The following is a 16,642-nucleotide window of genomic DNA, read 5'->3' as shown; positions in this document are numbered from 1 at the left end:
AGGACAGTCGTGGAAGAAGTGGTGAACGGCAAGGTTGTATCATATCAATCCAAGGAGGAGGAAGAAGATTTGTAAATGGCTGCCCAGAGATGCCGCTGAGGGTTTGAAAGAAACACAGCTGTAATTTCTGGTCGCTGTAAGACAGCTGCCATTAGCGCCATTAGTGCTCTGTGGTAACCAGAAGGGGACAAAAGCCCATTGATCAGTCTCTGAAATTGAATATAAATTGTTTTACTCAAGAAGCTGCAAATAGCCTACAAAAATGAAATCCAATGAGCACTAGATCACTTAAAATGTCATTACCACCACCTTCACCATGAAGCACGTTAATTATAAGCTAGAAACCACCTAACAGCAATTCGTTAATGTTCCTGAAAACTTCAGCACACCTGAATTACACTAAACTTCACAGAGTAGAAGAATCCCTAAAAACTTCAAATAAACTGCTCTAATTTTTCCTGTTTCTGAATTACAAAATCTCCATTCAAAGGCCCCTGGATTCTTGAATGAGTCAATTTCTTGGTTAATTTCATTGGATTTTTAATATTGGTACAATCCTGCTAGCTTTGAGTTACATCTACATTTTTTTCCATCGTCTCTGCTGCCTTTTAAAACTCAACTCAGCTTTTCAAATAATCTGGGAGTCAAGACTCCAATCACAAATGCTGAGCAAAATAAGAATGAAGCACATTATGCCTGAAGTGGAAGTAGATTAAATGCAAAATCAGTGAAATCCTTCTCAACGCCTAATTCTTCCCTTTATGACAATAAACCACATAAATCATCAGGTGTTCTCTTTCTTTATGGGGTGAATATGTGTTATGAAACATTTCTACCTATTTTTTTAAGAACAGCTTTAATGAGATATAATTCACACACTGTAAAATTCATCCTTAAAAAGTGCAAATTTCAGTGGTCTTCCACATATTCACAGGATTGCGCAACCACCACCACTGTCTAGTTTTAGGACATTTTCATCACTGAGAAAAAAAAACCCCAATAGGAGTCATCCTCCCTTTTCCCTTCCCCCCAGTTCTCCCACAATCCACTTCCTCTCTCCATGAATTTGCCTACTCCAGACATTTCTTACAAATGGAATCATACAATGTGTTCTTTTGTACAGAAATGTTCACAGCAGTATTAACTCATAATAGTCCCAAAGTGGAAACAACTACAAATGTCCATCAACTGATCAAAGGATAAACAAAAGGAGGTATGTTCACACAATAGAGTAGTATCTGGCAATAGAAAGAAAGAACAAAGTACTGATACATAATGCAACAGGGATGAACCTTGAAAAAGCAATGCTTAGTGAGGAAAGTCTGACACAAAAAGATGCAGACTGTATTCCCACCCATTTTGCATTTCAGTGTGCAATAACCACCTTGCAAATGTTTACAGGAAAAAATAATTTTGCCCCCTCTCATTGTATTTTAGTAAATTAAGAACTTGAATTTAAATTTTGATATATAAGTTTTTAAGTAAATAGGATTTTGAGCGTGGTTATATTGAAAATAATGTTATTCATTTATGTATAATAACATCTATCATTTATTGAGCACTTACTATGTGCTAAGCACTATGCCAGACATTTTATATGCATTTCTCATTTAATCCTCACAGTAACTCCATGAAGTAGAAGCTATTAGACTGAATCATATAAACTTGCCAATATGTAATCATTTTTTACTTTAAAAAAAATACTATTTCTGGGGCACCTGGGTGGCTCAGTGGGTTAAGTCTCTGCCTTCAGCTCAGGTCATGGTCTCAGGGTCCTGTGATCAAGCCCTGCATCGGGCTCTCTGCTCAAAGGGAGCCTGCTTCCCCCTCTCTCTCTACCTACTTGTAATATCTCTCTCTGTGTCAAATAAATAAAATCTAAAAAAAAAAATAGCTATTTCATATGGTTTGACCTTATTCTATTCTCCCCATTTTACAAATGAGGATTATAATGAAGACACAAAATAGGTACTCTCCGAAAGTCAGAGTTACCAAGTAATGGAGGCAAGACTGAACCTTAGGACTGTTTGTCTAAAGTCATGATACCCTTTTAAGCAATTAATTACATGACAATTACAGAGTTACACCTGAAATGAGCATATCTCTCCTTACAGCATTTGCTGTTTTCTGACTGCCATTTTCACTAGCCAGAGACAACACCCAAAAGTCATCCCACAACTGGATTTACCATAACTTTTGTCAGAAAAAGTTATTATCTTCACCCATTCTCATTCTTTTGTTTTTTTTTTGTAAGATTTTATTTACTTATTTGACATACACAGAGAGATCACCAGTAGGCAGAGAGGCAGGCAGAGAGAGGGAGGGAAGCAGGCTCCCTGCTGAGCAGAGAGCCTGATGCGGGACTTGATCCCAGGACCCCAGGATCATGACCTGAGCTGAAGGCAGAGGCTTTAATCCACTGAGCCACCCCGGCACCCCCTTTGCTTTTCAAAGTAAAGAGGTTCACTCTTGTTTTTCTCTTAATTTCTTTCCAAGTCACTTTGGTTAGTAAACTGCTTTTAAAGATGTTAAGAACTTTTAGAAGTGAATTCTTTTTCTCCTACCAAAATACAGTGCTGAACAGTCTATAACCCCAACATGCAAATGCCAGAGACTGGGTCTAATTAGTAAAAAAAAAAAAAAAAAAAAAAAAAAAAAAACCTGTAGGAAGTAGATTTGAAATTCACTAGGCATGGCCATCATCAATATGATAATTATTGCCTTTTGCCATAGACAATAATGACACTTTGTTCAAAAGCAGATTTTTTTAAAGATTTTATTTATTTATTTGACAGAAAGAGAGATCACAAGTAGGCACAAGTAGGCAGAGAGGCAGGCAAATGGAGAGAGGGAAGCAGGCTCCCTGCTGATCAGAGGGCTCCATCCCAGGACCCTGGGATCATGACCTGAGCTGAAGGCAGAGGCTTTAACCCACTGAGCCACCCAGGAACCCCCAAAAGCAGATTATTTTTAACTGAATTTCCTATCATAAAAAATGAAAACTAATCCTTGCCTTTTAGTCGATCTCTAGTTTCTTCCAAGTAAACTTTCAAAGTTTCTTCCAAGTAATCTTTCAAAGAAAGTAGATGAGGCCGTATGTACGGTTCTATCACCGGTTCTACCAGGAGTGACTGTGTGAAAGTAAAGTGTTATCTCTGCATCTATACTTCTTATATGAGCTAGGAAACAGAACAGCATGATCCTATTTCTGACAGGTATACAAATTCATAGTCCTTTTTTTTTTCAATTTATTTATTTGACAGAGATCACAAGTAGGCAGAGAGGCAGGCAGAGAGTGGGGGGGGAAGCAGGATCCCCACTGAGCAGAGAGCCCAATGTGGGGCTCCATCCCAGGACCCTGAGACCATGACCTGAGCCGAAGGCAGAGGCCCAACACACTGAGCCACCTAGGTGCCCCAGATTCGTAGTCCTTAAATATAGGTCTTGTTATCACACATAGAATCATTATCAATAAATTTCATGACCTTATACAAAATCATCAGTGCATAAGTGGACCCATCAAACTCAGAGAGAAACCCTAGAGGTGACACTAGGTTGGAGAGAACCACTTTCTCTGGCCTTGATTAATTACAGCTACACAGAGCCTTGTAATATCTAAAAGGAATGCCATGGAATGATACAAAATCAAAACTTGACCAGTGGACACCCTCTGCTCTCATCCTCACGAAGATGATGGCAGTCTCAAATAACAATTCCAACTTAAAGCATAGGCTAGTGATTTTAATCTCCCTTCAAACATTTGTTTTCTCCCCTAGACTCACTTCTAAGATTCACCTTCCCAGGAAAGGGAAGATTCCAAGATTTCTTCCCCTCTCTCACCAGAGGCAACCCTCCCTGCCTTTGAGAACACTGAGCTCTGGAGTCCAGAACTCACCCTCAAGCATGACCACCAGAGTCTTTTTTCCTCCTCATTTCAAAAGCACAGCATAAAACGTCAGTAGCCCAATATTCTTTTACTCACAGGATCTTCAAATGTTATTGAAAGCAAAAGTGAAAGGTGTTAGGGACCCAGTGATCAGTAAATTTCAGGAAGTGGAAGGTCTGCTTTAATGGAAAGAACTCGGGTGGAAAATCCTGTCCTCAAAGAGCAGGAAACTAACCAATGTGACATGAGAAGATGGGCATATGTTTTACTTAATAAATCAAAAGATTTACAAATACCACATAAATAACTGTCTCTATCTTGAGTATTCTCTAAACTCTACAGAGAGAGAAGTCATGACTCTTGAGCAGTTCCCCCTTTCTCATTTTCCTCTGTGCCTAGACTTACATAATCACTTTACCACCAGATTGTATCTGTTTTCTATATTCCCACCCTCCTATATTTTTATAGCTGTCAGATAAAATTATTTTCACTTCTAAAAACTCTAAAATACAGGCTTTACTACTTAACTTAGCCCTCCCTTCCCAAAAAACAGCCACTGAAGAAGAAACATCTCTCTTTTCAACTTCTGAAGTTGCGGTCCATTCATAATCGGATTCAGAATAAATCTTACTCAAAGCATACCAGCAAAGTAGAGCAAAGTCACTCTCAAATGAAATGAATTTTAAATGACACATTCAAACTTATTAAGGATGAAGTTCTTTCAAGTGAAATAACTCCAGAAATACAAGGATGAAGCTCAGCTGAACACTAGGCTAAGATTCAGGATAAAAAAAAAATTAACATAGTCCCTACCTGAGAAACTTACAGTCTAGGATGATAAATAATATGTATAGAAACTTGAAGGAATAATACATAAACATAATGTATAGATACTGAGCAAAATTATTTAAAATGTACACATAGTCATCAGAGGTGGAAAGTATATATATTTCAGCACACAATCAGTTCCAAGTTCAAGAATTCAAGTTAATCATATTCCCATACTATGTGATGACACTAAGCTACAAGCTTGGATTGGGCACATCTCAAGTCTGTAAGCAAGTAATAGCCTGTTTCATTTCTATGGCAATAATAATGGAATTATCCTTGAAGACAGGGGAAGGGGGGAAATCCTGCTTATAACTAATTAATGACCGTAGGAAGTACAAGCTGAACTAGTACTTTACATGATCTCTGACAATGTGGTTACATGTAAAAAGTACAACTAAAACTACATTTGCCCGTGTATTTGTAGGATTTCATGGGTGGTGTCATTCTTTGGGTCTCAGCCTGAACACTGAGAAACACAATTCAAGGAGAAAAGCAATTCAAGGAGACAAGCTAAGCTCCTGGTTGATGTACAGGGCAAAATCCAGTCTCAAGACTGAGGGGTCAGAGTGATGTTCTACTCTTTTCTGTTTTCACTGCAAGAAGCAGGGTTGTGTTGTCTATAAAAGGCACTGCAAACTGTATCCTATCTTCGCCACCTCCTGGATGTGTGGTTTTAAATAAGTCATTTAACATCGTCACCCTCAGATTGCTTATTTGGAAAAATGGGAGCAAAGTATCCTACTTAAGAAGTGGCCACAAAGGTTAAAGATAATGTCTGCTGTTTACCTAACCCGGTGTCCACAACATGGTAAGCACACTATCACTATCAGCAATTAGAACAAGGACAAGCTCAAACAAAACGCTTGTAATATACATTAAAGGAATCCTTGCTAAAAATTTCCATATGAGGCTGAGGTCCCTGGCATTTCCACTTAACATATTTCCATCTTCTCGAGAAATGAAACAAATGGATTACGGCGTCTCTCATCAAGCTGAGTCTGCGTTTGATTGCTGCATCCTTTTTATATCTATTGTGAGTGAGAATTCATAGTTTCTGTAAATGTCTTGCTTAAGATCCCTTTACTTAGAAATCCCATTGGCGGGGCACCTGGGTGGCTCAGTGGGTTAAAGCCTCCGCCTTCAGCCCCGGTCCTGGTCTGAGGGTCCTGGGATCCAGCCCCACATCAGGCTCTCTGCTCAGCGGAGAGCCTGCTTCCTCCTCTCTCTCTGCCTGCCTCTTGCTCATTCGTGATCTCTGTCTGTCAAAAAAATAATAAAATATTTTTTAAAAATTAAAAAAAAAAAAGAAATCCCATTGGCTTGCTCCTTGTGATGTGTATAGGCTGGGGGAAAATATGTTCCTTCATGTGTGTCCCTTCTACAGTAAGGTAGAAGGAAGCTGGAATTGGATTTCACTTGGGGTTCATCATTCCTGTCCCTGGAAAAATAAATAGATAGATAGATAGGGTCACACAGTTCTTCTGCTTGCCAGAATTGACACTGCGTATTCCCTAGAGGCCCAACACGGGCTTTGGGTACAAGTCCTCTGCACTTGCCCCCACATCACCGCGGGGCACTGCTAGCACCAGCTCAAGACTGTTCACAGGCTTAAAGTACCGGCCTCACTTTCTGGGACGCTAGAGTCAAGGCAGAGAATATCTGGATATTAGAGTAGGAGACAGGGGTTGAGAGTGAGAGCAGTAATGGAATTTTAATATACAAAAAAATCAATTGCATTTTTATATATTAGCAATGCTGGGGGTTGAGCAGTGAATAATCAGACTCCTGATTTCACAGAGTTTACTAAGAAGGTAATTCTCATGTAGAGGAAGAGCTGAATAATATAATATAATATAATATAATATATAATAATATTCTACTCAATATTCTACTCTACATGATATTCTACTCAAAAACAGCATTTTTCAATGTTTAAGGGGTCCTCTTTCTGAATCAGAAAAAAAGAAACTATGTAACATCCTAATCCTAATCCAAGATTTTAAAATCCTTGAGAGCTCAAACTCCTCTATAAATCTGGAAAATGTATTTTTTTTATTTCAAAGATTTTACTTATTTATTTGACAGAGCACGTGCACGCACAAGCAGGGTGAGCAGAAGAGGGAGAAGCAGGCTCCCCGCTGAGCAGGGAGCCCAAGGCAGGGCTCAATCCCAGGACCCTGAGATCATGACCTGAGCCAAAGACAGACGATCTACCTACTGACCGAGCCACCCAGACGCCCCCTGGAAAACGCAATTACGCCCCAACCTTCCACCAGTGCCTTTTATAACTGCTTCTGAAGCCATATTCCACTGGAATAAAGACTAGATCATGGTCGGATGGTTTACATTCAGTTTTCTAAAGGAAAAAGTAGGAAATATGAGTGAAGATCTTTAAGAAGCTCAAGGCTGAGGACGACGTACGATTAATTTACCCATTTAACAATCACTCACTGCTTTCCCACAGTGCATAAAACACTGGACAATGCAGAGAATACATGCAATGGAATAAGCTGGAAAAGAAAATTTCTTGTGACAACCTATATCTACTCCACCCAGATTTCTTTTTCATATAACAAATATGTAATGGGCACAATTATTCAATTATTTCTATACTAATGAGTTTTCAGTATGCATAAATCATTTACTGGTTGAGCTGGTCAAAAAATGGGGGGGGGCATGATGTTTTGAGTGGAGAGAGTGAACTTTTCAACTGCAACACCCATTTCATGACCTATAAAAGGGCAACCTTTCTCCCTTGCGGACACTGCTGCCTCTCAGGTTGTGGCCCCCTTCTCTGGGCTGTGGATCTCTCAAGCAACACGATGTCTCTCTCAGTGCGCACCTCTGGGCTGCCCCGGCGGCTGTCTTCCCAGAGTGGGACATCAGGCAGAGCCAGGGGCACATCTGCTTCCCTTGTTGGCAGTAGCTATGGGGGGAGCACCTTTGGCTTTGGTGACAGCTGTGGGGGAGGCTTTTCTGCTGCTTCCATATTTGGTTCTAGCTCTGGCTTTGGTGGTGGCTCTGGAACTTCCCTTGCAGGAGGTCTGGGCACTGCTTATGGGGGGACATTGGGAGGTGGCTCTGGAGCCCTGGGAGGTGGCTTTGGAGGCTTGGGAGGTGGCTTTGGAGGTCTGGGAGGTGGCTTTGGTGGCCTGGGAATTGGATTTGGCGGAAGCCCAGGAGGTAGCGGTGCTGTAGGTATTCTCTCTGGCAATGATGGAGGCCTTCTTTCCGGATCAGAAAAGGAAACCATGCAAAATCTTAATGACAGATTGGCTTCCTATCTGGATAAGGTTCGAGCTCTAGAAGCGGCTAATACTGAGCTAGAAAACAAAATTCGAGAATGGTATGAAACACGAGGATCTGGGACTGGAGACTCCGGGTCACAGAATGATTACAGTAAATATTATCCATTGATCGAAGACCTCAGGAATGAGGTAATGATGTGGTTTCTGCAGGGGCTTTGGGAATTTTTTTTTCTTTTTTGCTATTATAATATTTTACACTGATAAACCATCTAAAACTTACAGTATTTTTCAATTTGGCTTTATCTGGAACAATTTCTCATCTCAAGATACTTAGTTTCATTTTTATGACTTATCATAAAGTGACTGTATTTCCACTATCTTTCTGCAAAAAATGCTTCTCAATTTTTAAATAAAATACTGTAAATGTTTTCTTATAAAAAGTTAAACTGCCTTAAATTCTTAATAAAATAGCATGTTAACATCACCTAAAAATTTCTTCTCAGGTGCACTTGTATAATACTGATATCTTACAAGCTCATTTTGTATGTTTCCCCCTATTTGCCAGATCATTTCTGCCAGCATTGGAAATGCCCAGCTCATCCTGCAGATCGACAATGCAAGACTGGCTGCAGAAGACTTCAGAATGAAGTGAGTCGAAAAGAAAAACGAATCATAATTGATGTGTCTCATCATTTTTTTCTTATTCCCCATTTTCCTGCCTTTGTTGATGGCAAATATTTTAAACCCTCTGCAGTACGTAGGCTCCACACATTTGTTGTTTTGGTAAATTTACATTGGGCATTCTAGGAAGAAAGCAGATTCAAACATAGTTCACATTACAGGTCCTTAATTATAAGCTACTTACACTTAGGACTAGGATCACCACCATGCTTATAATTTGCTTTTGGGTCATAATATAACATGATATTTACACCAATGTTCTAAACCACAATCTTCCATATATCAAAATGAATTAATAATGTTTTTACCTAGAAGTGAAATTATCTTTTTCCTGATGACACACACCACTAAAATATTAACCACACATCTATTTTTATATTCCTTCCTCCTCTCCCATATTCCATCCTCCCACACATTAAGATAGAAACACAAAGGGCGCCCGGGTGGCTCAGTGAGTTAAAGCCTCTGCCTTCTGCTCAGGTCATGATCCCAAGGTGCTGGGATCGAACCCCGCATCGGGCTCTCTGCTCAGCGGGGAGCCTGCTTCCCTCTCTCTCTCTGCCTGCCTCTCTGCCTACCTGTGATCTCTGTCTGTTAAATAAATAAATAAAATCTTAAAAAAAAAAAAAAGGTAGAAATACTAACGCTCATTTTGCTGCACAAAACCTCCATGCAGGATGTTGTACTGGTGATGATCCTCAGCCTATAAAATCTTGATAAAAGCTATTAGAGAAGTATCAAATCTTAAATTAAATCATGAATAAAAGCTAAGCAAAAAAATTATTTATTTTCAACTGCTTTTAGGATTTCATCAGAAACTCCACCTGGAGAGTGGCTCTTAACTCTTTACAGCCAGGGCAGCCAGCCAAAGGGGAAACTGCTCCCCTGGGATGCAGGGCTACTGAGGCTCATTGATGGGAGAGAAGTCTCATCTCACAACTTTTTCACTTCTCTCCAGCTGAGCAGTAAACTATTATGGAAAAAAGGAAAGAAAAATGTTAAAAAGGAAACAGAGCATCATACATTACAATGCTGCCACTTCTACCTAATCACCCAGGACACAAAGCAACCCTGAAGATGATGGCAGGGGACTGATTCAAATGGGTACGTTTACTCCAAAAACTGTCTGTGCGCTTGGTTTTCAGGTATGAGAACGAGCTGGCCCTGCATCAGAGTGTGGAGGCCGATATCAACGGCCTGCGCAGGGTCCTGGACGAGCTGACCCTGGCCAGAGCTGACCTGGAGATGCAGATCGAGAACCTAACAGAAGAATTGGCCTACCTGAAAAAGAACCATGAGGAGGTAGGCAGATTTCTAAGCTGCTTTTTCCCTCCCAAATCCAAAAATTACAATTTCAAATTCACAAGTCTAGAGTTAGAACAGATAATGGAGGACACATGACACCCCTGTTAAATTGGCCATGTGTTTTGAATTTCTGGGTGTGTGTGTGTGTGTGGTGGTGGCGGGATTGAGGGAGGTTCCCACTGAAGTTTAACAGATTAGAGGTGCTTTCTGATTTTGTCGTTTTCATCGTTAGATAAGGGACAACCAGAATTTCAATTGTCCAAATTCAGTGATTTCTAAACACATAGTATTTTTAAAGTTCAAAAACAGAAGCCTGTCAGTAATACATAATGTTATACACGTTTGAGAAACTGGTTATGCCCTGCGTAAAACACACAATGAACTCTGGCAGGCCACACAGTATAGCAAAGCCTGGCGTATGAACAGACATTAATCAAGACCCTGGCAATGGGCTTCTACAGAACTTTCTATTGGAAATCTACGACTATGGTACAAACAGTGTGCAAGCCTTGACACGGCCGCAGCCCCAAGTTGGCAGCTGTGGTTAAAACCCCACTGCATCTTTTCCACCAGGCTTTGCCTTCTGTGTAAAGGCCCCCGACCCCCCAAGAAGCAGGGCCAACCCACCCATTTGCCATGATAGGCACAGCCCCTAGGGCCCATGGTAAGTTTAGGGACTCAAGACAATGTGTAAGTTCTTTGAAATTAAAAGAAAAATTATGAATTTGTAGGTTACAAATGCATTTTTTTAATGCATTGTGTCAGTCACCAACGTGGTCATAAAATATAACGTTTCATTTCTTTTCTGTTGGAAGAGACCCACGAAGGCTATAATGGGTCTCTGCGCCCCTCTCTTTCATTCGCTGTCCCCAGGAGCTCCAAAGCTTCCGGGCAGGCGGCCCAGGGGAGATCAGCGTGGAAATGGACGCTGCTCCGGCGGTGGACCTCACCAGGCTCCTCAACAACATGAGGGAGCAGTACGAAACCATCGCTGAGCAGAATCGTAAGGACGCAGAGGCCTGGTTCATTGAAAAGGTACCACAAACAAACAAACAAACAAAAAAGGCGTTGCCACAGTTGCAGAAAGGACCCACGGGAGGAGCGCGCGCTCACATCCCTTTGCCCCTCTTTGCCGCGGCAGAGTGGGGAGCTCAGGAAGGAGATCAGCACCAACACGGAGCAGCTTCAGTCCAGCAAGAGCGAGGTCACCGACCTGAGGCGCGCAGTGCAAAACCTGGAGATAGAGCTCCAGTCCCAGCTGGCCACGGTAGGGGGCGCACACAACAGCATCATTTCAACTTCCGAAGAAAACAGGCATCCACGCTGGTAAGGCCATTGGCCAGGGGCCTTCCTCTTAACAGTCCCCTCCGTTGTTCTGCCATTTGCCTCCCACGTGCAGAAGAAATCCCTGGAGGTCTCACTGGCCGAAGTGGAGGGCGACTACTGCGGCCAGCTGTCCCAGGTGCAGCAGCTCATCAGCAGTCTGGAGGAGCAGCTGCTCCAGGTGCGCGCGGACACCGAGCACCAGAACGCCGACCACCAGCGGCTGCTGGACGCCAAAGCCCGCCTGGAGCTGGAGATAGAGACCTACCGCCGCCTCCTGGACGGGGAGGCCCAACGGTGAATAGACAGGTTCAAATAGGTTGAAAATAACTTCAGTGGCTGACCAACTGTGGTCACCTGGTGCACTTGGGGCAAAAGAAGTAAGGGTTCTTTTGCTGATGGAAAATACCCCATCTCCTAACAACATGCCTTAGATTTATTCAAGTTCTATACTTTGCAAAGTGCTGTCACCCATTATCTTACTTGATCATTCATAAAATGCTGGGATAATGGCACCACAAACAGAGGCGAACCACTAATGAGCACTAGAGAAGTCCCCCATTAGGGTTCTGAGATCAATGTCTCAATGCTAAGAATGACACATCAAACAATAGCCACCCAAATCACTTCACAGCCTCCTGCAATGAAAGTTCCCAAAGCAGGGGCGCTTGGGTGGCTCAGTGGGTTAAAGCCTCCGCCTTTGGCTCAGGTCATGATCTCAGAGTCCTGGGATCGAGCCCCACATCGGGCTCTCTGCTCAGCAGGGAGCCTGCTTTCTCCTCTCTCTCTGGCTGCCTCTCTGCCTACTTGTGATCTCTGTCTGTCAAATAAATAAATAAAATCTTAAAATAATAATAATAATAAAAAAGTAAGTTCCCAAAGCAGCAGCAGCCTGGAGTAGGGGAGGAGCCCAGGGCTATAAGTCAGGAAATCTAAGTTCTGAGATCAGACCTTCCCTTAATTGCCAGTTTGCTTCACTTAGGGAGCCTGTTTTAGGCAAGATTTGAAAACAAAGGTCCACTGCACTGATTACTCTCAGGGTGCATTATTTATTCTTTGTTCATCAAGAAATATAGAATACCTTCTCTATTTAGTGATAGTTTTATGTATCCTGTTAGCCATAGCAAACTATTTCTCCTCCTCCCAGAAAGCATCATGTGGTATAACCTCCCTTGTTTTCTTTACAGTGACGGTTTCGATGAAACTTTATATGTAACAGAGTCCAAACCTCAAACACAATCGATCGGTTCCTCTAAAGGTATGTAGATTCCCTAAGAATCACTTACAGTAAGTCAGAATCACACTTATAAATAACTAAAAGAAGATCTCTTAAATATTGCAGTGTTATTAATAATTTAAGGTATATTTGCATTCTGAGCCAAGAAAAAATATTTATGCATTCCTGCAGAAAAATGAGTAGACTGTAATGTAGTAAAACTTCTGGCAAACCCAGAAGGAAAACACTCTACTCTATGAAGAAGTGTTATAAGCATCATAACCACTTTTTAAATTAAAAAATATATATATATTTTCATTTCTGCATAAGATACTGAATATATTTCATTTGCACTAAATAAAATGCATTACTTTAGAATGAAAGAGTCACTTTTGAAAGTTTAAATTAGGGGCACCTGGGTGGCTTAGTGGGTTAAAGCCTCTGTCTTCGGCTCAGGTCCTGATCCCAGGGTCCTGGATCCTGGGAGCCCCACATCGGGCTCTCTGCTTGGCAGGAAGCCTGCTTTCCTTCCTCTCTCTCTGCCTCTCTGCCTACTTGTGATCTCTGTCAAATAAATAATAAAATCTTAAAAAAAAAAAAAAAAGAAAGAAAGAAAAGAAAGTTTAAATTAGATGGATTCTATCTGCCAGTACCTCAACAATCAACTTTGGATGAATATGTGAAACAGTAACTCTTCCCCTTTATTTCATTTTTATCTTTAGACCAAACTAAATCCCGGAAAATCAAGACAATTGTGCAGGAAGTGGTGAACGGTGAAGTGGTCTCATCTCAGGTTCAAGAAGAACTAATGTAAAATTTCACAAGATCTGCCCCATGTTTGGTTTCTTAGGAACAGGAAATTTACAAGTAGAAATTGTTCCTTTCAGAGTAAGATACTATATTAGTTCAATCATATTTTAGTCTGTTTCATTTTTCTTGGATTCTCTATTCACTTTGAGTCCCTTTTGCTCTTTAATTACAAGTCACAGTGGCCATATCGGTCTTTATAACAAACCCAAATCACCTCACATCTTTCTGGATCCAGTGTGGTCTTCTAATAAACTTTTCTCTTGGTGACCTGGAACATGTTTTAATCACAGGATTTTGATCAAGTAGTATTGTTTTAATAGAGTTCAATAAAAGATAGATGGCAATAATGTGAAATATGTACCTTCTTGATTCCAACAATAATGTCAAGAGCATAGACAGAGGTTTGTAAAATACTAATAGCAATGTAGATAAACACTGAGATGAAGATGTCGAGGCTGGAGATTAAGTTAAGAAGATTCTTTTAGAAGTTCTGTCCTTGGGGTGCCTGGGTGGCTCAGTCATTAAGTGTCTACCTTTGGCTCAGGTCATGATCACGGGGTCCTGGTATTGAGCCCCACAGCAGGCTCCCTGCTCAGTGGGAAGCCTGCTTCTCCTTCTCCCACCTCCCCTGCTTGTGTTCCTTCTCTTGCTGTCTCTCTCTCTGTCAAATAACACCAAAAAACAAAACAAAACAAAACAAACAAACAAACAAACAAACAAAAAAACCCTTAAAAAAAAAAAACTTATGTCCTTTTTACATCAGCCCATCAAGGTTACAGCAAAATTACATTGTCCACTAGGGGATAACAGTTGTCCTGTTCATTTTCTAAGACCTTCTTTCATTCAGTCAAGATACACTTAAAGAACCCCACAGTGTGGAAGACTGGAGACTCAAAGATGAGTAAGATTGGGTCCCTGCCTGGAGGAGCTCACAGGGTAGAGATAGCCATCTACCAGGAATACAGAGAGGGTAGAGATAGCCATCTACCAGGAATACAGAGAGATAGGGCACACAGAAGTTCAGGGGACACATGGAGGAAGAAGTGAACAATTTGTCAGGAGGCAACTAATTGCTTCATTCAACCATCAACCAGGCAGGGGCTCCTGGGTGGCTCAGTAGGCTGGCCGTCCAACCTTTGATTTTGACTCAGGTTGTGATCTCATCAGGGTCCTGGGATTGAGCCCTGAGTCGGGCTCTGCAGAGCAGAATCTACTTGAGATTCTCTTTTTCCTTCTCCTTCTACCCTTGCCCCCACACTCATGGGCGCGTGCGCTCTCTCTCTCTCTCTGTCTCAAGTTAATTAATTAATTAATTTTTTTAAAAGAAACCAACCAGGCAGAGAAGGGGAAAGGGAAGAGAGGAACATATGTGAAAAAACACAAGGTTATAAACAAACATGACTTTGATGTCCTTTCTCCCTTCTGGCACTGGTGAGTGGGTTTCTGTTGGGGTAGATTGGACCCACAAGTCAATAACAGATGTCATGTCCTGGGTTGTGGCAGAAGGTGGCCAAAGTCTAAGCCTGAGTAGATGGGGGTTCAATCTGGATTGGCAAATTCAAAACCCTAAAAGGAAAAATGAGAACAGGATTTAATGATTAAGAGCCTGGGCTCTAAAGCCAGACTGGGTTCAGATCCTGGCTCTGCCACTTCATAGCAAGTAACCTGATTTCTGTGGGCCTCAGTTTCCTGATCTTTGAAGTGGGCGGGTTTTGTGGAGATTAAATGAGGTAACGTACATAATGCACTAGGAGCAGTCTCTGGCACCTAACAAGTACTCAGTATTTGCACTCTATTATTACTTAGGGTATGGAACAAAAATGGGATGCAGAAACCAGGGGAACTGAAGAGCAAGGAGTGTCAAAGGAAGCAGAAAGGAGAGGGAGGAGTCATGCAAGCCTGGAGGAATTCCCTCGCTGAGTGCAAAAACCCACGGAAGTTTATTATGCCATTTTAGCTGACTTGCTTCAGCATGCAGCTTTCTGAAATCACACTTCCTTTTAATATTTGCTAGTGGTTTCCAGTGCTCCGTTTATTTCCCTGTATTACGCACAGCAGTTCAACTCTCTGCCTAGCTCTCCCCTTCTAGAACATGTCATAGGAGAACCTTACTTTTTAGACCCGAAGAGATTATCAAGGTCTTTTCCTGAATAAAGTCCACACCCCCACCCCAAGTAAAAAAGAATGTCCCTTTTCTGGCACTCAAAAGTGGCTGCGAACAGTTACTGTTTCAAATTACATCTGTCTTCCTTATAACTACATCTGAATTGTATGAGACTCAAAAGAGAAAGGGGTTTTGCACAAGGATAAACCCAGTTTATTGGTTCTTAACTACTTAGTTTCTCAGCATTCATTTCTTTTGGGAGCATTTTTTCACTGGGATACCCAAGATAATACCTCACTTGTCACGTTTTCTCAGATTTATATTTATGAGCTCTGAATGTTGGCCCAATCTTCCCACTTATCCTCTCTCCATATACACATTCCCTAGGTGACCTTAACTAACCCCGTCATTCTAAAATAAACGCCTATAGCCTTATTGTGGTGATCATTTCACAATATACACAAATATTGATTCATTACACTGTATACCTCAGTAAAAAAACAAAGCAACCGTCTATGCATTGATAACTTCTTGTAGTAGCATCCAAGATGGCCCTAGGGATCCCTACCTCCTGGTACTCATGCCCTATGTAGAGTTCCCTCCCACAATGAATAGAGTAGATCTACTGAAGAAGTGACCGTGTGTGATTTTCAAAGTTAGGTCAATAAAGCATTTCAATTCTGGGGTGCCTGGGTGACTCAGTAGATTGAGCGTCTGACTCTTGATTTCAGCTCAGGTCATGATCTCAGGGTCATGAGATCAGGTCCTGCACTGGGCTCCTTGCTCATCAAGGAGCCTGGTTTTCCCTCTGCCTGCCAGCTGCTCCCCCTGCTTATGCTGTCTTGCATGTGCTCTCTCTCTCTCTCTGTGTCAAATAAATTAAGAAAATCTTAAAAAAAAAAAAAAAAGGCACTTCAATTCTGGCTTGGTCTCTTGGATTGCTCACTCCAGAGGAAGTTAGCTGGCCTTAAAGTTATATAATGTTGGGGGGAGGGGGAACTACCTGAAAAAAATCAGTGATATCACAAAATTTCCCTTAAGCTCCAATGGCTAGGATCTCATAACCATCAAACCCAAAATTACAGTGCTTTTCTAGTAATATCTCAGAATATCCTATAGTCTTCAGCTGAGAAAGGAGACATTAGGTTTACTATTTAAGTTCACTCTGCCCTATTCTCACTGCTAAGAAATGCATTTAGCGTTGTATCCTTATCATGAAATTACAGCCCTCATTCACT

General features: G+C 41.4%; 1 protein-coding gene and 1 long non-coding RNA gene across 2 annotated transcripts in view; one reads left to right on the top strand and one right to left on the bottom strand.

Moving 5' to 3' along the window:
• Positions 1-16,642, bottom strand: part of LOC309851212 — a 132,254-nt gene that overhangs the window by 81,997 nt on the left and 33,615 nt on the right. The window lies entirely within an intron of this gene.
• Positions 6,626-14,125, top strand: KRT12 (keratin 12). The gene is made up of 8 exons (XM_082706086.1): positions 6,626-8,154; positions 8,531-8,613; positions 9,792-9,948; positions 10,825-10,986; positions 11,093-11,218; positions 11,351-11,571; positions 12,462-12,532; positions 13,213-14,125. Exons 1-8 carry the CDS (start codon positions 7,444-7,446, stop codon positions 13,302-13,304), a joined length of 1,623 nt encoding a protein of 540 aa, XP_082562212.1. The 5' UTR covers positions 6,626-7,443; the 3' UTR covers positions 13,305-14,125.

Source organism: Mustela nivalis, assembly GCF_964662115.1.
Source record: "Mustela nivalis genome assembly, chromosome: 17".
Lineage (NCBI taxonomy): Eukaryota > Metazoa > Chordata > Mammalia > Carnivora > Mustelidae > Mustela > Mustela nivalis.
Note: the sequence above shows the minus strand (reverse complement) of the source record. Positions and strands in the feature narration are given on the sequence as shown.

Bases quoted from the DNA above. Each gene is read 5' to 3' on its own strand.
- KRT12 (XM_082706086.1), top strand. From the start codon at position 7,444: ATGACCTATAAAAGGGCAACCTTTCTCCCTTGCGGACACTGCTGCCTC. The intron at 8,155-8,530 runs GTAATGATGTGG...CCTATTTGCCAG, and splicing joins TCGAAGACCTCAGGAATGAG to ATCATTTCTGCCAGCATTGG. The intron at 9,949-10,824 runs GTAGGCAGATTT...CGCTGTCCCCAG, and splicing joins TGAAAAAGAACCATGAGGAG to GAGCTCCAAAGCTTCCGGGC.